Below are 21,986 nucleotides of genomic sequence, written 5' to 3'. Positions count from 1 at the left end.
AGATTCAGATGAACAACTGTGCTTTTATTAAAATATATGTCTAACATCTAAAGACTCTTTTCCACAAGCTCTATAATCATATTCTGTGAATTTATTGTCAAAAGAAAAACAAATTTTAGTTTTGACCCTCAGAAGCTCTTTCTCTTCTGAACATCCTTGTGTTTGAACATGTTTGAGATTTGTTTTTGGATAAAAGCATCAGTTAAATCAATAAGTGTAAATGTTGTGATGATTCTCTACATGACATTAATGAAGATCAGAAAACCACGTTAAAAAACAACAGCAGATCCAGCAGAAATGTTTCAATTTCTCTTTTATAAAAATAGATGCTTTTAAACTTCCAAGCGATTTTAAGCTTCTTTTTTTTTTTACCATATATAAATCGCTTTAGGGATTTTGTCCTTTTTACATCAAGAAAACAATTACGTTAAGTAACATTATGCAACCAAGAAATAAACTTAAAAAACAAAACTCACAAGTCAATGTTAAAGAAACAAAATTATTAAATGAACTTTAAAGCACTTAGACCAGAGAAATGTAGAAATCTAAAATAGAAGATGACTCGAAACCAAAACACTCAAAGTTACAGTGGCTGTTATTCCATTGAAACAGATGTTTTTAAAAGTAAACCATTTTAAGAACACAAACAGTAGATGAAGTATTCGCTGTGTTCGGCTCAGGCCGTGTGTGTTCGGCTGGTCTTGAAGGAGACCTGCAGAACCCGTTCCCCGAGCCGGTACCCGTTCAGGCTAGCGATAGCGACGGCCGCCTCCTCGTAGCTGCTCATGGTCACGAAGCCGAAGCCTTTGCACTTGTCTGTGCTGAAGTCTCGTATGACCTTGACGTTGATGACGGCGCCGAACGGGCCGAAGATCTGCCAGAGGACGCTCTCGTCTGCGTCCGGGGCGAGATTATACACAAAGATACACCAGCCGGCAGCGTGAGGGAAGCCGACTCCATCGATGGACGCGGGAGAGAATCTGCGGCCAGAAACAACAGAGTTCAGCTGAAGAACAAACCTCTGGACTGTTAGAGGATTCACTGACATGCAGCAGATACCCATCAATTAAGATCTTCACAAACAACAATTAATGAATAATAAATATTAGGGCTGAAAAAAAAAAAAGAAGCATTTTTTGGTGATTTTAAAATATATATTTTTTATTTCAGAATCGATATTAATTTATATCAAATTGGTTTATTGTAGTCCTAGCTTATAGGCGAGGCGGAGGAATCCTCTTTAATTTTATAAGGCCCGCCCGATGACCTGGGTATCCTAGTAAACACAGTCGGTTATATCTTAAGTAAACATAAATAGTTGAGAAATAAAACGTGTGTAACAGTATAATGGATCCGTGCAGCTCTTAAAGTGACAGCAGCCTAATATTCCTGTTAAAGGGTAACTAAACCCTAAACCAACTTTTTTTAGTTAATGATCTGTAAGAATGGGGATTTATTAGTGCTGTTCATTGACTTGAGTAACTTTTTGACATTTGGGTATAAAGTGTTTTAATTCTACAATATATGGTGTAAAAACGTCAGAGTGCTGCCCTCTTCAGGTATTTTCCTATTGGATGCTTGCGGTACTGCGTGATGTAAGCAGGTTCCAGCTCACCATTAGAGGATGGATACCCATAAAATATTACCATAACATCTGTCTTCCTGTGTGTGGAAATTTGTTTATGTAGCCGTGACAACGAAACACGTTCATGCGCGCCTGTGTTAAGTGGACTTGTTGCTCCGTGCGCGCTGATGCACTCATCCTGCTGACATTTCCAAATGCCTTCCTACAGTTGTTTAATAAAAGCGGGCTTTCCACACAAACAAACGTACATGTGTCATTAGTATGAGAAAAAAAAAAAGGGATTTTAACTGTCGGTCTCGGACATAAATATCTTTATGCCTGTCGGGCTCAGGTCGGGTTCAGTTACTGCTCTGTCTGATGCGGGCCGGGCTCGGACAGAAAAATTCGGCCCGATCCGCACTCTACTCACCACGCCCTTGGCAGTATAAAAACATCTTGTTTCGTCAAAACCACTGTAGTGAGTCAGGAGTTGGAATTGAGAGTATTGAAAACGATCAGGATACCGTATTTTAGCATCTATTTAGCATAGCATTTATATAGTTATTTAGATTATTTCGTGTAGCCTAGGTAGTTAATTAGCATAGTTGTTAGTGTAGTATTGTTAGAAGCATTGTTAGATAGTAGCATAGTATTGCATCAGTTAGGATAGCTTCAAGTTAGCGTAGATTTAGCTGTATTTAGTACAGTGGTCAGGAGGGTACGTAGGTGTAGTGTTGCTGGTTGCAACAGCACTGTTGGACTGCATAGCTTTCAAGCAGACTTGGAAATTAGGCGCCAGTGGTTGCATGCACTTGGCCTGGAAGACCGTGAGTTCCCGACTAGAGCTGGAGTGTGCAACCTGCATTTTACGCGGGATTGCTTCTCCAACACAGTAGAGGTGGACATGGGCTTCTCCACACAGCTCGCGCTGAACAGCGACGCAGTGTCAAACGCTGCTCCTCCTGCATGGACTCCACCACCGCAGCGGCGTCTTGATGTGAGTGATCCAGAGCATGTGAGCGGAGTGGAGCGGGGAGCGCGAGCAGGCGGATCTTGGACAGAGCGCAGAGCGCCAATTTCAAAAGGACGGAGCGTCGCCCTATTTCACGCTCCAATTTCGCTCCGCTCACACCACGAGTCTGAAGCATGCTCAGTCAAGCCTGACCCTGAATCCATTTGTCTTGCACAGTCATCAACAGTAGACTATTTTCAGTCAAAACTCGGCTCAATAATGGAGTTCAAAAAGTACTTCAAAAAGGAAAATGAGAAGTCATACAGGTGTAGCCTACTATTAATATAAGTCGCTCCGGAGTATAAGTCGCATCAGTCAAAAAATGCGCCATGAAGAAAAAACATATATAGGCCTAGCCTAAGTCGCACTGGACTATAAGTCGCATTTATTTAGAAATTTATTTCACAAAAAAAAAAAAAAATGTTACGGACGTGAGCGCTCTGAAAGCGGCACTAAAAGACTGCTTTAAAACTTTCACTGAGACCTCAAACAGAAAGCACAAAGCCTGTCTTTAAATTTAATTTCGTTTTGTATTAATTGTATCTTAATTTTAATCAATGTTTCATCAACCAATTGTCTGGATTTAATAAATAAGAGTAAATATACAAGTAAATATATTAGAAAATAATCACGACACGAAGGCGCCGGCGCGTGAACCTGGAGCTTGTCTTATTAATGAACCGAAACTTAGCGTATAGCCTACTTGCCTCACAGACCTGAGACATATATATAAAGCTTGAAATGTCTACTTTTAAACGGAACAATTCAAAACGAAAGAAAACAGACTGCTCTCTTATGTAATCCGTATGAAATGTGCATTTCTCTCTGGCGCGTTCACTACTGCGAAGATCGCGAGTCAGCATCTTTCCAGCCGACACAGACATACAAAAAAACTGGTTTATTAGTAAACAATTAAAATGTCTCCTGCTATATTTTACATATTCATAATCATTAATTTTGCCGGTTCGTTGTGACAGCTTTTAGGTGCTTTATTGGCAGCGCCACCCTTACATGTTACATGAACGCATCAGCACCGAAAACATGGAGATTTTTTCTTTTGGGGGCATTTTGTTTGTGTTTTTTAGGTTGTTTTTAGGCGCGATGTTAGAGGACGCTGCTAATAAAGTTGCAAGTAGGCCGACACATTGGATTCACGTTTATTATTATATGCTATTTAAAAAAATACCCCCGTTTTTATGCCAGTCATATCATTTTATTTTGATGTATTTATCCGCCACACCTTAAAGGCCGGTCCGCGAAAATATTGTCTGATATTAAACCGGTCCGTGGCGCAAAAAAGGTTGGGGACCGCTACAAGTGATATACATGTAGATTTTTTTCCTTTTTTGGAGCGAGCGGGGGGGCGATTTGAGTGGAGCACGAAGCAAACTGCGTTGAGCGCTGAGCGATAATGAGCGGAGCGGCCTGATGTAGCTTTGAGCGGGGGAGCGGAGGGGTGAACAGTTCCGTGAGCGATGAGCTGAGATTCTCACCGCTTCACTCCGCTCATATGCTCTGGAGTGATCATATATTTTTAATCACAATTTATGGTTAGGCTAAAGTTAATCCTCCTGGGGTCGACAAACGCGGCGGTGCATTTTGCTGGATTTTTTCACATAGCGGCAAAATATGAATATGCCTACAGAGAGCACGCGCTATTGACATCAACTCGATAAAACTCATCAGATGCATGTACTTTACGTCGTCTTGCGACCCTGTGAGTCACTCTCCATTTTAGAGTCTGACAGCAGGTCTCAGGTGCACGCCCCCCGCTCAGCCCCGCCCTCGGTTCGTCCCCTCCATCTCCGCTGGGGTCTGCTTTCTTTTATAGCATTTTTCAAATATTGCCAGTGGGTGGAGTCAGGCCCTGACCAGGGTTTAGTTACCCTTTAATAAATGCTGGTACCGTAATGGTTTAATTTTTTTAGTACAGAGTTGGTACCGAAGTACCGGGTCTTTTGACAACACTAGTCTGTCATAATAAACCCGCTGTGCTCCGTCTGCATGAGAGCGAGTGAATACCTGCCGGCACATTTTGCTGGATTTTTTCACATAGCGGCAAAATATGAATATGCCTACAGAGAGCACGCGCAATTGACATCAACTCTATAAAACACATCAGATTCATGTACTTTACATCGTCTTGCGATGCTGTGAGGAATAATAATAACTTAATAGTAATAATAACTAATTATTATTGGCCCCATTCTCCCTTGCTTTGCTAGCATCGTCGGATGCCGATCGCGATGCGGAAGTTAAGGCCGCAGTTTGAGCCAGCGGCTCGAATTGATATGGCTCTGGCCCTGTGTCCACAGACAATTCACCCTCCTCCAGGTGAAGGTGGGGGAGAAAAGTCCTGGACTTCAAATGACAGCTCTGTTGCAAAGCTACTAGCATCACTTCAGTCAATTAATCCGTCACTGCGGGTCTCAGGTGCACACCCCCCTGCTCAGCCCCGCCCTCAGTTTGTCCCCTCTATCTCCGCTGGGCTCCACCCAATGGCAATATTTGAAAAATGCTGGAAAAGTGGGCAGAGTCAGGCTCTGACCAGGGGTTTAGTTATCCTTTAATGTTAAATCACACAAAAGACAAAGATAATATCACAATATTCACTGCTCTCGACTGAATAACTTTTGTAACTTTAACATGCATTTATCTATATTTAATTATACAGTGAAGACTATGCAGTGCTATTTCACATTTAATTATTAATTTTGTCTACCTGTAAATTACTGTTAGACTTACCTGAAAAAAATGAAAAAGCATGTTTGTTCAATTGTATTTGTTCTATTGCTCATAATTTGATTATTTGTTCAAAGTTTATTACTGACAGTTTGTTTGTCTAACAATAGTTAGGCTAGTAGTTTTTGATGTCAAAAACTTATTACAGTTATGGGTCAAAAACAACAAAGACAATAACTAGGCCCATATCATTTATTTATTACGTTTTGTGGTGTGGCCCGACTGCCGAGGGCGATCTGTGTTGAATCAGTGAGAATTACATGACATCTCTTACTAGTGTATGGGGCTGAGTCAGAAGTTCTCAGATGTTAGTCTGAAACTGACATGAGATTCACACGTACCTCTTGACTCCGTAGGAGGCATTGAGGAGGTTGTCCAACCTGAAACACACACACAGACTCAGTGAAGCAGCTCAGACTCGAGCGAGCGAGGGAATACCTGAATCTGTGTGTCGGGTGCAAGAGAGCGAGGGAATACCTGAATCCGTGTGTCGGGCGCATGAGAGCGAGGGAATACCTGAATCTGTGTGTCGGGCGCATGACAGCGAGGGAATACTTGAATCTGTGTGTCGGGTGCATGAGAGCGAGGGAATACCTGAATCTGTGTGTCAGGTGCATGAGAGCGATGGAATACCTGAATCTGTGTGTCGGGCGCATGACAGCGAGGGAATACTTGAATCTGTGTGTCGGGCGCATGAGAGCGAGGGAATACCTGAATCTGTGTGTCGGGCGCATGACAGCGAGGGAATACTTGAATCTGTGTGTCGGGCGCATGAGAGCGAGGGAATACCTGAATCTGTGTGTCGGGCGCATGACAGCGAGGGAATACTTGAATCTGTGTGTCGGGTGCATGAGAGCGAGGGAATACCTGAATCTGTGTGTCGGACGCATGAGAGCGAGGGAATACCTGAATCTGTGTGTCGGACGCATGAGAGCAAGGGAATACCTGAATCTGTGTGTCAGGCGCATGAGAGCAAGGGAATACCTGAATCTGTGCTCTGGGTGCAAGAGAGCGAGGGAATACCTGAATCTGTGCTCTGGGTGCATGAGAGCGAGGGAATACCTGAATCTGTGTGTCGGGTGCAAGAGAGCGAGGGAATACCTGAATCTGTGTGTCGGGTGCAAGAGAGCGAGGGAATACCTGAATCTGTGTGTCAGGTGCAAGAGAGCGAGGGAATACCTGAATCTGTGCTCTGGGTGCATGAGAGCGAGGGAATACCTGAATCTGTGTGTCGGGTGCAAGAGAGCGAGGGAATACCTGAATTTGTGCTCCGGGTGCATGAGAGCGAGGGAATACCTGAATCTGTGTGTCGGGTGCATGAGAGCGAGGGAATACCTGAATCTGTGTGTCGGGCGCATGAGAGCGAGGGAATACCTGAATCTGTGTGTCGGGCGCATGAGAGCGAGGGAATACCTGAATCTGTGCTCTGGGTGCATGAGAGCGAGGGAATACCTGAATCTGTGCTCCGGGCGCATGAGAACGAGGGAATACCTGAATCTGTGTGTCGGGCGCATGAGAGCGAGGGAATACCTGAATCTGTGTGTCGGGCGCATGAGAGCGAGGGAATACCTGAATCTGTGTGTCGGGCGCTTCAGAGCGAGGGAATACCTGAATCTGTGCTCCGGGCGCATGAGAGCGAGGGAATACCTGAATCTGTGCTCCGGGCGCATGAGAGCGAGGGAATACCTGAATCTGTGCTCTGGGTGCATGAGAGCGAGGGAATACCTGAATCTGTGTGTCGGGCGCTTCAGAGCGAGGGAATACCTGAATCTGTGCTCCGGGTGCATGAGAGCGAGGGAATACCTGAATCTGTGTGTCGGGCGCATGAGAGCGAGGGAATACCTGAATCTGTGCTCCGGGTGCAAGAGAGCGAGGGAATACCTGAATCTGTGTGTCGGGCGCTTCAGAGCGAGGGAATACCTGAATCTGTGCTCTGGGTGCAAGAGAGCGAGGGAATACCTGAATCTGTGTGTCGGGTGCAAGAGAGCGAGGGAATACCTGAATCTGTGTGTCGGGTGCAAGAGAGCGAGGGAATACCTGAATCTGTGTGTCAGGTGCAAGAGAGCGAGGGAATACCTGAATCTGTGTGTCGGGCGCATGAGAGCGAGGGAATACCTGAATCTGTGTGTCGGGTGCATGAGAGCGAGGGAATACCTGAATCTGTGTGTCGGGCGCTTCAGAGCGAGGGAATACCTGAATCTGTGTGTCGGGTGCAAGAGAGCGAGGGAATACCTGAATCTGTGTGTCAGGTGCAAGAGAGCGAGGGAATACTTGAATCTGTGTGTCAGGTGCAAGAGAGCGAGGGAATACCTGAATCTGTGCTCCGGGTGCATGAGAGCGAGGGAATACCTGAATCTGTGCTCCGGGTGCAAGAGAGCGAGGGAATACCTGAATCTGTGTGTCGGGCGCATGAGAGCGAGGGAATACCTGAATCTGTGTGTCGGGTGCAAGAGAGCGAGGGAATACCTGAATCTGTGTGTCGGGTGCAAGAGAGCGAGGGAATACCTGAATCTGTGTGTCGGGTGCAAGAGAGCGAGGGAATACCTGAATCTGTGTGTCGGGTGCAAGAGAGCGAGGGAATACCTGAATCTGTGTGTCGGGCGCTTCAGAGCGAGGGAATACCTGAATCTGTGTGTCGGGTGCAAGAGAGCAAGGGAATACCTGAATCTGTGCTCCGGGTGCATGAGAGCGAGGGAATACCTGAATCTGTGTGTCGGGCGCTTCAGAGCAAGGGAATACCTGAATCTGTGCTCCGGGTGCATGAGAGCGAGGGAATACCTGAATCTGTGTGTCGGGTGCAAGAGAGCGAGGGAATACCTGAATCTGTGTGTCGGGTGCAAGAGAGCGAGGGAATACCTGAATCTGTGTGTCGGGTGCAAGAGAGCGAGGGAATACCTGAATCTGTGTGTCGGGTGCAAGAGAGCGAGGGAATACCTGAATCTGTGTGTCAGGTGCAAGAGAGCGAGGGAATACCTGAATCTGTGCTCCGGGTGCAAGAGAGCGAGGGAATACCCGAATCTGTGTGTCGGGCGCTTCAGAGCAAGGGAATACCTGAATCTGTGTGTCGGGTGCAAGAGAGCGAGGGAATACCTGAATCTGTGTGTCAGGTGCAAGAGAGCGAGGGAATACCCGAATCTGTGTGTCGGGCGCTTCAGAGCAAGGGAATACCTGAATCTGTGTGTCGGGCGCTTCAGAGCAAGGGAATACCTGAATCTGTGTGTCGGGTGCAAGAGAGCGAGGGAATACCTGAATCTGTGTGTCGGGCGCTTCAGAGCAAGGGAATACCTGAATCTGTGTGTTGGGCGCTTCAGAGCAAGGGAATACCTGAATCTGTGTGTCGGGTGCAAGAGAGCGAGGGAATACCTGAATCTGTGTGTCAGGTGCAAGAGAGCGAGGGAATACCTGAATCTGTGCTCCGGGTGCAAGAGAGCGAGGGAATACCTGAATCTGTGCTCCGGGTGCAGAGAGCGAGGGAATACCTGAATCTGTGTGTCGGGCGCTTCAGAGCGAGGGAATACCTGAATCTGTGTGTCGGGTGCAAGAGAGCGAGGGAATACCTGAATCTGTGTGTCAGGTGCAAGAGAGCGAGGGAATACCTGAATCTGTGCTCCGGGTGCAAGAGAGCGAGGGAATACCTGAATCTGTGCTCCGGGTGCAGAGAGCGAGGGAATACCTGAATCTGTGTGTCGGGCGCTTCAGAGCGAGGGAATACCTGAATCTGTGTGCGGGGTGAATTAGCGCTCCAGCGTAGCGTCTGCCGGCCGACACACTTGGCAGGCTCTTCTGACTGGGGTTGTTGGCAAACTTCACAGTGATAGGCTCGGTGGATCCGGGTGGCTTCTGTGCGTTCAGCCCTTTAATGGCCTCCTCTGCCTCGGTGCGCCGGTCGAAGCGGATGAAGCCAACGCCTCGCGACACGCCTGAACACCACACACACACACTTAGCACAGTATTCAGGCCTGAACACCACACACACACACTTAGCACAGTATTCAGGCCTGAACACCACACACACACACACTTAGCACAGTATTCAGGCCTGAACACCACACACACACTTAGCACAGTATTCAGGCCTGAACACCACACACACACACACTTAGCACAGTATTCAGGCCTGAACACCACACACACACACACTTAGCACAGTATTCAGGCCTGAACACCACACACACACTTAGCACAGTATTCAGGCCTGAACACCACACACACAGCACATAAGTGCTGTTCTGCCTTCGTAGGGTATGAGATTTAGACACCAAACATGTGCTGGTTGGTCCGATCGATTGTGCAATCGATTTTCGAATGCAAAGTAACAGCCCTACTGCACACATAATAAATAAAAATACTCTTAACCTCTGTGTGACAATACAATCACAACCTCAAATAATACAGTGGAGGTCATATTTGTATTTATTACAGCAGATTTAGGGTGTGTTAACAGAAGGGGTGTAACAGTTCACAAAATTCACGGTTCGGTTCGATACGATACTCTTGTGTCACGGTTCGGTTCGGTACGTTATTTGATACAGCAAAAAGAAAGAAATACCAGAGAAATTTCCTTGATTTAATTTTTTTTAATTCTTTTTTATGATTAAAACTAACATCATAAAGTATGATATTTTTTTACTTTGAGCAATTCTTGAGCTATAATTGACTCTTCTTAGGAGCATATAAAACAAAACAGCTCCTTGGAAAAAATTAAATGTAATATTGTAGTAGTTATAAACAAAGGGTTATTTTAGTTCAGGATTAACATTTGAGGGCAGCAATTGTATTCATAATGTCAAAATAAAACCAACGTAATGTTACTTGAAGGCATTATAGCCTACTATTCCTGCCAAACTTCCATGGTTGCAGTTAGTGTTACTACAGTAAATCCATGGTGAATGTTGCTGATCTGTGGACACTGGATAGTTCATTCATGGCACAATGTTTCTTCCTGGTTTCCACATCAGCGCTGTTTGATCCGTTAATAACGGAGAAATGTGAATGTTTCTCACTAGATCTCGCAGCGATGTTATTACTTCTGTGGCGAATTCTAATGCTTTCTTTACTGGATCTCTTATTAGCGCTGTGTAGTAACAGTGTCACATGATCACGATCGGCTCGCGCTGCACTGGTCCAAACTGATAAACGGCCCTTCAACCACACAATAACGAGCAGCTCAGTTTCGCTCCGCTTGCATTACGTTTGCCATTTGATGTTGGGCAATGTTGTGGTCGTGCCGGCGTCTCTTACATTATGAGTGCGCTTGCCACACGTTGCGTGCCTACATTTGAAATAACGAAATGTTGGTCGGCAGGAAAAATGGTCCAACGAACCGTTCGGTTTGAAAATGCGTACCGAAAACCGAACCGAAAGCCTCGTACCGAACGGTTCAATACGAATACGCGTATCGTTACACCCCTAGTTAACAGTTGTGTTTCGGTTCTCTTGGTCCAAACCAAAACAGAATATGATATATTTAGTCCTGGTTCGCTTAAGCATTCACAGTCTAATTTTTAACATGAACCTAAAGATACAAAACAACATAAAAAACTGTTTTTATGATGTATATTTTACGAACATCCAAAACAACGCTGTTTTTGATTTAATGTACAAACGCCTCTTCAGAGTCTCGTCCACTTGTTCCAAACTTTTACAACGCGAGTAAATCACTCACATATGCCACTAAATTTTCATGCTAGGTGACTAAATGTCTATCATTAGCCACTGGCTAATAAAATGCTAGATTTCACTCGCCAGTGTTTGATTAGAGGTTAATATAAGTTTATCACAGATATATTTTCACTCGTCTTGAACACTGAGTGTTTGAAAGTTTCATACTAATCCACTTCATCTCAAAGGATGTGCAGCGCATTTGTTAAACTCTAGTGTGAAGGAGCCCGGCTCACCGTCGCTAAGCTGAGAGCGCTTAAGAGTTTCAAAGAGAGAGTATTAGTCGTCTACATGTAAATTATACTCTTTGCTGTATTTTCCTGCATTTCCCCAGCCTTTAAAAACAAGCAGAAGCCACTGTCGGTAGCGGGCGGAACTAAAGCGCAAACGGCTAGCGCTCACCTATTCCTGTCGCTGTTTTGATTTCAGCAAATCAGTTCGAGCGAATGCTGACAACGTGATTAATATTCATGAACCCACAGTATATATTAGTCTGGTGAGTAAACTAAAAGAAATGTACTTGCCAATGGCGATTCTATTGCCAAGGCGTGTATAGAGGGTTTCCAGAACCGCACTAACAGAGCAATCGCAAGTTCGCTTCAATTTAACCAACCCTGTGTGAACACACACTCGAGAAGGAACACACACCGGCTGATGAGCAGAATATCTCAATAGAGATCAATAAACTCACAAAACTGTTCGTCTTCTCTTGTCTGTCTTCGTTGTCAGTAAACACAGATGAACTGGTTTCCCAGTAGTTTACACACACATACACACACACACACACCTGAGAGCTGGTCCAGTAGCGCACACACACACACACACCTGAGAGCTGGTCCAGTAGCGCACACACACACACACACACACCTGAGAGCTGGTCCAGTAGTACACACACGCACGCACACCTGAGAGCTGGTCCAGTAGCACACACACACACACACACACACACACCTGTGAGCTGGTCCAGTAGTACACACACACACACACACACGCACGCACACCTGAGAGCTGGTCCAGTAGTACACACACGCACGCACACCTGAGAGCTGGTCCAGTAGTACACACACGCACGCACGCACGCACACCTGAGAGCTGGTCCAGTAGCGCACACACACACACACACACACCTGAGAGCTGGTCCAGTAGTACACACACGCACGCACACCTGAGAGCTGGTCCAGTAGTACACACACGCACGCACACCTGAGAGCTGGTCCAGTAGTACACACACGCACGCACGCACGCACACCTGAGAGCTGGTCCAGTAGCGCGCACACACACACACACACGCACGCACACCTGAGAGCTGGTCCAGTAGTACACACACGCACGCACGCACGCACACCTGAGAGCTGGTCCAGTAGTACACACACACACACACACACGCACGCACACCTGAGAGCTGGTCCAGTAGTACACACACGCACGCACACCTGAGAGCTGGTCCAGTAGTACACACACGCACGCACGCACGCACACCTGAGAGCTGGTCCAGTAGCGCACACACACACACACACACACACACACCTGAGAGCTGGTCCAGTAGTACACACACGCACGTACACCTGAGAGCTGGTCCAGTAGTACACACACGCACGCACACCTGAGAGCTGGTCCAGTAGTACACACACGCACGCACACCTGAGAGCTGGTCCAGTAGTACACACACACACACACACACACACCTGAGAGCTGGTCCAGCAGGATCCTGGAGGTGATGATGCGGCCGAACGGGCAGAACAGCAGGTCCAGCTCACTCTGGGTCATGGTCTTCGGGAGGCCGCTCACATACAGGTTAGCGTCGCGGATAGAGGCGGAGCTCGGGCGAGCAAACGACACCTGGGCAACACACACACACTCACTGAGACGGGCACCTGGACAACACACACACACACACACACTGGGACAGGCACCTGGACAACACACACACACACACACACTGGGACAGGCACCTGGACAACACACACACACACACACACTGGGACAGGCACCTGGACAACAACACACACACTCACTGGGACGGGCACGTGTGTGTGAGACAGGACGGGTCTTACCTTGATGGTTTTGGCCTGCAGTTTGAGTCCGTTTAAAATACTTATGGCTTTTTCTGCATCTTTGGGCTCCACATAATTCACAAACCCGTAACCCAGACTCTGACCTACACACACACACACACACACACATATATTATGGATCTGAAGCTGCCATGATGACATCAGCTCACTCATCACTAACTATAGGGTCATTCATCAGGTCATGTGACTGTTTGAACTCATTTATGTCAGTGACTCAGGGTATTTTTAGGCAAGGATTCATAATATCTTTCACTGATGAGTGCGTTCATATCATGACATTTCAGGCAAAATCACGACGGTTACGGAGCAGTAAACACTAGCACTAAACTTATATTAGTGAAAACGTTTTTTGTAGTTTTATGAAGCTCCTTGAAGACCCAGTCAGAACAAAGAAACTAATGTAAAGTAATAGGACAAATAAATATAATAGAACAAAGATGAAATAAATAAACAGTGTTTTAAAATGTTCCTGTAAGTCTAACAGTGGCATTCAGGTTATTAGATTGATTATTAATGACAGACGGCAGCAGGTTTATTAGGCTGCTGTCACTTTAAGAGCTGCACGGATACAGTACTGACACACACACACAACACAAAATGGACTATTTCTACACGAACACTCGCCAAGAATGGCATTCTGACATATTTGTGTGTGTATATATATATATATTTTTTTTTCTTTTTTTTTTTTTCTGTAAAAAGCAGTTCAAGCTCTATTATAGCTCTGTTATAGCTCTATTATAGCTCATAGCTCTATTATAGCTCTATTATAGCTCATAGCTCTATTATAGCTCATAGCTCTATTATAGCTCATAGCTCTATTATAGCTCTATTATAGCTCATAGCTCTATTATAGCTCATAGCTCTATTATAGCTCTATTATAGCTCATAGCTCTGTTATAGCTCTGTTATAGCTCTGTTATAGCAATATTTCTTGCAGATCGTCCGCCATGTTTGTTTCCTTGATAGTCACGTTTGATGCGAGAGATTTCCCGAGATTTCCCGCATTCACAGTGTCAGTGTGTGATGTCCTGGTCACTCCACACGCTAGAGGATCAAAATGGTTAAATTATGATTTCTAATAGTCATGTTTGTGGTCTCTCTCATTTTGAAAATCTATTATTTAAAAAATCTTTTAGTGTGGGCCAGCCATAATAATAAAAAAATATATTTTTGTCAGAATTATTGCGCTTTATTCTACTGCGCTCCGTCTGTTTGACACACGTTATTTTCATTATCAATAATAATCACTTTTATCGATTAGTTGTTGCAGCCCTAGTCTTAAGTGAATGTAAACAGTTACACAGTTTATGTATGTGTATGTTTTGTAGCATGTTTTGTGTGTACTGTGAGTACTTTACTGTCTTCATGTATTGCTGCTAATACTACTACTACTGAATAACTTTTGTAACTTTAACAAGGATTAATCTATATTTAATGTATGCAGTGAAGACTATGCAGTGCTATTTTGCATGCGATTACTTTATTCAGATTATTATTACTCATCTGAACACCGATGTTAGTACATCTTCCTGAAAAACCTAAAGCACTGTTTATTTCAGTTGTATTTTTGTTCTGTTGTTTTTATTTGTCAGTTTTGTTTGTAATTAGTTTCTTTATTCTTATTGTATTGCTGACTGTTTACTTGTGGAAGACCTTTTACTTACATTAGCTAACCTAGTATTAGTTTGATGAATTATCAATATCTTTACACATTATCATGAAATAAGACTTTGATCAATAATCGTGATTTTAATATAGACCAATATTAAATAATCATGATTATGATTTTTGACATAATCAAGCAGCCCCAGAAAATATACATTCCAACTGAATGGAAATGATTCCCTTGAAAGAGTCGCTTACAAACGTAACGAACCGTTACTACAAAACTGTTCGTCTAAAATCAACACAAAAACACTCTGTGGCGTACCGCGCTAGCCTCAAACAAGCCCCGCGATATGCAACTTTTTAAAAAGCCAGAAACCGATATACTCCGGTAGTTAGGGAAACAAAGGCCCACTTCTTTAAACAGAAGATTGCTGCCTGCTACACCAACTCCAAAAAGTTTTGGGACACTGTTAAAACTCTGGAGAACAAAGTTATCTCCTCCCAACTTCCTACAGCCCTAAAGTTAGATAATACTGTTACTACAGATAAGGTTAAGATATTAGAGAACTTTAATAAGCATTTCGCTGAAGCCGGCCACGCCTTTCATCTAAATACTCGCCCTCAAGCTAGCTGCCCTACAGCCACAACACCCCCGTGCCCAGCCCCCTTCACACACTTTTCCTTTACCCCTATCCAGACAGCCGATGTACTGAAAGAATTGCAAAAGCTGGACCCTTACAAATCAGCTGGGCTGGATAATCTGGACCCATTTTTTGTAAAATTATCTGCAAATATTATTGCTGCCCCCATCACCAGTCTATTTAACCTCTCTCTCTTATCTTCTGAAATGCCGAGAGATTGGAAGTCCGCTGCAGTCATTCCCCTGTTCAAAGGGGGAGACACCCTCGACCCTAACTGCTACAGACCAATATCCATCCTACCCTGTCTTTCCAAAGTTTTTGAGAAACTGGTCAACAAACAAATTGTCAGTCATCTGGAATCCCACCGCACTCTTTCTGCTATGCAGTCTGGTTTTCGTGCCGGTCATGGCTGCACCACAGCTATACTAAAAGTTTAGAATGACATCATAGCCGCCATTGATAAAAAGCAATACTGTGCAGCCGTCTACATCGACCTGTCCAAGGCTTTTGATTCGGTTAATCATCGTGTACTTATCAGCCGACTCAATAGCCTGGGCTTCTCCCATGATTGCCTTGCCTGGTTCTCCAACTATGCTGTTCAACCGTTCTCTGCCAACACCTGCTTGTCTACCTAACATCACCACGCTGGATGGGTCTGAGCTAGAATACGTTGATACATATAAATATCTAGGTGTCTTGTTAGACAGTTCTCTCTCCTTCCAGCCGCACATTAACAAACTAAGATCTAAAATTAAATCTAGAATTGGCTTTCTCTTCCGCAACAGGGCCTCCTTTACTTATGCTGCCAAACTTGCTTCGGCGAAAATGACTCATTCCAATGTTCGACTTTGGCGATGTTATCTATAGAACTGCCTCAAACTTTCTGCTGAAAAAAACTGGACGTGACCTACCATAGTGTCATACGCTTTGTTACAAATGCTCCTTACAACACCCACCATTGCAAGCTCTATGCATTAGTCGGCTGGCCGTCATTAACTACTCGGCGTTTAACTCATTGGTACCAACTTATTTACAAGTCTCTGCTTGGTAAAGTCCCGCTGTACTTAAGCTGTCTAGTATATCGCCTTAGTCACCCCGAAAGTCTGCACAACATTCGGCCGCCAATCCTTCCAGTTTGCAGCTGCCAATGACTGGAACGAATTACAAAAAACCCTAAAACTTGAAACACTCATATCACCAGCTGCCTTTAAATTACTCCTTTCTGAACATCTGACCGATCTATGCACCTGTTAATTGTCTTCAATCTTCTCTCCCTTATGCTATGTCCGCATTGCACAGTGGACTTCTTTCACCTGCACTACTGTCGTACCTGCTGACTTTCTTGTATTATTATTATTATTGCTCAGATATTTCTTAAATGCTCCTTCCCATAATCGCGGTCATACACTTGATACACTTTAATAAGATACACCTTATATATCCAGTAAAATGATTTATCTTTTTTTAATCTTTTTTTTTATATAACTTAAAATACATTCCCTAGTGCCTTAACTATGTTGCTCAACAGAACCACATATACCTTATCCTGTTTTCTTGACCCTGTATTGCCTTATTGTGTTTCACTGTAATTTGTAAATTTGCACTCCTGTGTTCTGTGTACTTATTATGTAACCATGTTGTCTTGCATATTTTTTGCCTTATCTTGGCCAGGTCGCCGTTGTAAATTAGAATTTCTTCTCAATCGGCCTACCTGGTAAAATAAAGGTAAAATAAAAATAAATAAATATGGTTCTCGGTACCAATTTCGGTACCACAGCAAAATCTGTTATTCTGACTATTTTTCTATTTTATTTAACTATTTAAAAATAAAATTAAAAAAATAATCAATTCAATTCAATGACTGTATTATATATGTCTGTAATCATAAGTAAATAATACATATAATCATTGAAGGATATGCTGTTTAAATGTAAATATTGCTTATAGTAGTGCACTATTATCTCAGGAGAAGTGGCTAAATCTACTGTACAGAATCCTAATATAATTATTTCTGTCAATTTCAAGTTAAACTGAACTTTTATTTTGACGGGTTGCCGTGAAGACCTTTGAGTTTCTGTGTGTGTGTGTGTGTGTGTGTGTGTGTGTGTGTGATATGACGATAGTTTCTCAAATGAAACGGTAAAATGCTCATGAAGTGACTCTGGAGATGAAGTTCATCATGACATCATATTGTGAGGCAGCAGAGACTGAAAACAGCGCGAGCGTCACTCGTGCTTCGGTGTGTGTGTGAGGTAAATGAAACCGCTCGTCTGTGCAATTCATTCACACAGAGACCAGCAGAGCATGCAGGGTTAATATTTAAAATTTAAATAGACTTTTTGAGGTTTATTATACACAGACACACACATATACATATATACACATATATATATATATATATATATATATATATATATATATATATATATATATATATATATATATATATATATATATATATACAGTGAGGAAAATAAGTATTTGAACACCCTGCTATTTTGCAAGTTCTCCCACTTAGAAATCATGGGGGGGTCTGAAATTGTCATCGTAGGTGCATGTCCACTGTGAGAGACAATCAAAAAAAAAAAAAAAAAATCCAGAAATCACAATGTATGATTTTTTAACTATTTATTTGTATGATACAGCTGCAAAAAAGTATTTGAACACCTGAGAAAATCAATGTTAATATTTGGTACAGTAGCCTTTGTTTGCAATTACAGAGGTCAAACGTTTCCTGTAGTTTTTCACCAGGTTTGCACACACTGCAGGAGGGATTTTGGCCCACTCCTCCACACAGATCTTCTCTAGATCAGTCAGGTTTCTGGGCTGTCGCTGAGAAACACGGAGTTTGAGCTCCCTCCAAAGATTCTCTATTGGGTTTAGGTCTGGAGACCGGCTAGGCCACGCCAGAACCTTGATATGCTTCTTACAGAGCCACTCCTTGGTTATCCTGGCTGTGTGCTTCGGGTCATTGTCATGTTGGAAGACCCAGCCTCGACCCATCTTCAATGCTCTAACTGAGGGAAGGAGGTTGTTCCCCAAAATCTCGCAATACATGGCCCCGGTCATCCTCTCCTTAATACAGTGCAGTCGCCCTGTCCCATGTGCAGAAAAACACCCCCAAAGCATGATGCTACCACCCCCATGCTTCACAGTAGGGATGGTGTTCTTGGGATGGTACTCATCATTCTTCTTCCTCCAAACACGTTTAGTGGAATTATGACCAAAAAGTTCTATTTTGGTCTCATCTGACCACATGACTTTCTCCCATGACTCCTCTGGATCATCCAAATGGTCATTGGCAAACTTAAGATGGGCCTTGACATGTGCCGGTTTAAGCAGGGGAACCTTCCGTGCCATGCATGATTTCAAACCATGACGTCTTAGTGTATTACCAACAGTAACCTTGGAAACGGTGGTCCCAGCTCTTTTCAGGTCATTGACCAGCTCCTCCCGTGTAGTTCTGGGCTGATTTCTCACCTTTCTTAGGATCATTGAGACCCCACGAGGTGAGATCTTGCATGGAGCCCCAGTCCGAGGGAGATTGACAGTCATGTTTAGCTTTTTCCATTTTCTAATGATTGCTCCAACAGTGGACCTTTTTTCACCAAGCTGCTTGGCAATTTCCCCGTAGCCCTTTCCAGCCTTGTGGAGGTGTACAATTTTGTCTCTAGTGTCTTTGGACAGCTCTTTGGTCTTGGCCATGTTAGTAGTTGGATTCTTACTGATTGTATGGGGTGGACAGGTGTCTTTATGCAGCTAACGACCTCAAACAGGTGCATCTAATTTAGGATAATAAATGGAGTGGAGGTGGACATTTTAAAGGCAGACTAACAGGTCTTTGAGGGTCAGAATTCTAGCTGATAGACAGGTGTTCAAATACTTATTTGCAGCTGTATCATACAAATAAATAGTTAAAAAACCATATATTGTGATTTCGGTTTTTTTTTTTTTTGATTATGTCTCTCACAGTGGACATGCACCTACGATGACAATTTCAGACCCCTCCATGATTTCCAAGTGGGAGAACTTGCAAAATAGCAGGGTGTTCAAATACTTATTTTCCTCACTGTATATATATATATGGTGGTATATATCGGCTACAGTGAAGTTAGGATTAGGGTTAGATAAACACAGAGCGACTGAAAGCTCCTATTGGTGAGTACCGGTACTACAGGAATGCTGGTATCGTCGTTAAAGCCACGGTGCGTTAAAGCCAAGATGCGTTAAAGCTGCGGTGCGTTAAAGCCGCGGTGCGTTAAAGCTGAGGTGCGTTAAAGCTGAGGTGCGTTAAAGCTGAGGTGTCTTAAAGCCGCGGTGCGTTAAAGCCGAGGTGCGTTAAAGCTGAGGTGTCTTAAAGCCGCGGTGCGTTAAAGCTGAGGTGCGTTAAAGCTGAGGTGTCTTAAAGCCGCGGTGCGTTAAAGCCGAGGTGCGTTAAAGCTGAGGTGTCTTAAAGCCGCGGTGCGTTAAAGCCGTGGTGCGTTAAAGCCGCGGTGTCTTAAAGCTGAGGTGCGTTAAAGCCGCGGTGTGTTAAAGCTGAGGTGTCTTAAAGCTGAGGTGCGTTAAAGCTGAGGTGCGTTAAAGCCGCGGTGCGTTAAAGCCGCGGTGCGTTAAAGCTGAGGTGTCTTAAAGCCGTGGTGCGTTAAAGCCGCGGTGCGTTAAAGCCGCGGTGTGTTAAAGCTGAGGTGCGTGAAAGCCGCGGTGCGTTAAAGCTGAGGTGCGTTAAAGCCGTGGTGCGTTAAAGCTGAGGCGTGTTAAAGCTGAGGTGCGTTAAAGCTGAGGCGTGTTAAAGCTGAGGTGCGTTAAAGCCGCGGTGCGTTAAAGCCGCGGTGTGTTGCCGCGGTGTGTTAAAGCTGAGGTGCGTTAAAGCTGAGGTGCGTTAAAGCCGCGGTGCGTTAAAGCCGCGGTGCGTTAAAGCCGCGGTGTGTTAAAGCTGAGGTGCGTTAAAGCTGAGGTGCGTTAAAGCCGCGGTGCGTTAAAGCCGCGGTGTGTTAAAGCCGCGGTGCGTTAAAGCTGAGGTGCGTTAAAGCTGAGGTGTCTTAAAGCCGCGGTGCGTTAAAGCCGCGGTGCGTTAAAGCTGAGGTGCGTTAAAGCTGAGGTGCGTTAAAGCCGCGGTGCGTTAAAGCCGCGGTGTGTTAAAGCCGAGGTGCGTTAAAGCTGAGGTGCGTTAAAGCCGCGGTGCGTTAAAGCCGCGGTGTGTTAAAGCTGAGGTGCGTTAAAGCCGCGGTGCGTTAAAGCTGAGGTGCGTTAAAGCTGAGGTGTGTTAAAGCCGCGGTGCGTTAAAGCTGAGGTGCGTTAAAGCCGCGTTGCGTTAAAGCCGTGGTGCGTTAAAGCCTCGGTTCGTTAAAGCCGTGGTGCGTTAAAGCTGAGGTGCGTTAAAGCTGAGGTGCGTTAAAGCCGCGGTGCGTTAAAGCCGCGGTGCGTTAAAGCCGCGGTGCGTTAAAGCTGCGGTGTGTTAAAGCTGCGGCGCGTTAAAGCTGCGGCGCGTTAAAGCTGAGGTGCGTTAAAGCCGCGGTGCGTTAAAGCCGCGGTGTGTTAAAGCCGCGGTCCGTTAAAGCTGCGGCGCGTTAAAGCTGAGGTGTGTTAAAGCTGAGGTGCGTTAAAGCTGCGGCGCGTTAAAGCTGCGGCGCGTTAAAGCTGAGGTGCGTTAAAGCCGCGGTGCGTTAAAGCCGCGGTGTGTTAAAGCCGCGGTCCGTTAAAGCTGCGGCGCGTTAAAGCTGAGGTGTGTTAAAGCTGAGGTGTGTTAAAGCTGCGGCGCGTTAAAGCTGCGGCGCGTTAAAGCTGAGGTGCGTTAAAGCCGCGGTGCGTTAAAGCCGCGGTCCGTTAAAGCTGCGGCGCGTTAAAGCTGAGGTGTGTTAAAGCTGAGGTGCGTTAAAGCTGAGGTGCGTTAAAGCCGCGGTGCGTTAAAGCTGAGGTGCGTTAAAGCCGCGGTGCGTTAAAGCTGAGGTGCGTTAAAGCCGCGGTGCGTTAAAGCTGAGGTGTGTTAAAGCTGAGGTGTGAACGATGAGAGACGCACCGGAGATCTTGTCCCGCACGATCTTGCAGGACTCGATGTCGCCGATGCTGCCGAACAGACTCTTCAGCTCGTCTGGCGACATGTTCTGCGGCAGGTAGTTCACGATCAGGTTGGTCTTGCTGTCGTCTACGGGCGACGTGCAGATCGACTCGGTGTCTTAAAGCTGAGGTGCGTTAAAGCCGCGGTGTGTTAAAGCTGAGGTGCATTAAAGCCGCGGTGCGTTAAAGCTGAGGTGCGTTAAAGCCGCGGTGCGTTAAAGCTGAGGTGCATTAAAGCCGCGGTGCGTTAAAGCTGAGGTGCGTTAAAGCCGCGGTGTGTTAAAGCTGCGGCGCGTTAAAGCTGCGGCGCGTTAAAGCTGAGGTGCGTTAAAGCCGCGGTGTGTTAAAGCCGCGGTCCGTTAAAGCTGCGGCGCGTTAAAGCTGAGGTGTGTTAAAGCTGAGGTGCGTTAAAGCTGAGGTGCGTTAAAGCCGCGGTGCGTTAAAGCTGAGGTGCGTTAAAGCCGCGGTGCGTTAAAGCTGAGGTGCGTTAAAGCCGCGGTGCGTTAAAGCTGAGGTGTGTTAAAGCTGAGGTGTGAACGATGAGAGACGCACCGGAGATCTTGTCCCGCACGATCTTGCAGGACTCGATGTCGCCGATGCTGCCGAACAGACTCTTCAGCTCGTCC

General features: G+C 45.2%; 1 protein-coding gene across 1 annotated transcript; it reads right to left on the bottom strand.

Moving 5' to 3' along the window:
• Window positions 1-417: 417 nt before the first annotated feature.
• LOC311080426 (ELAV-like protein 2) lies at window positions 418-21,441 on the bottom strand. The gene is made up of 6 exons (XM_084110402.1): window positions 21,323-21,441; window positions 13,034-13,137; window positions 12,665-12,818; window positions 9,031-9,238; window positions 5,660-5,698; window positions 418-980 (listed from the first exon to the last, which is right to left on the bottom strand). The coding sequence occupies exons 1-6, from the start codon at window positions 21,402-21,404 to the stop codon at window positions 677-679; spliced, it is 891 nt and encodes a 296-aa protein (XP_083966528.1). The 5' UTR covers window positions 21,405-21,441; the 3' UTR covers window positions 418-676.
• Window positions 21,442-21,986: the final 545 nt, after the last annotated feature.

This window comes from Abramis brama (assembly GCF_963993115.1).
Source record: "Abramis brama genome assembly, chromosome: 3".
Taxonomy (NCBI): Eukaryota; Metazoa; Chordata; class Actinopteri; order Cypriniformes; family Leuciscidae; genus Abramis; species Abramis brama.
The sequence above is the reverse complement of the archived record's forward strand: the minus strand, read 5'-3'. Positions and strand labels throughout refer to the sequence as shown.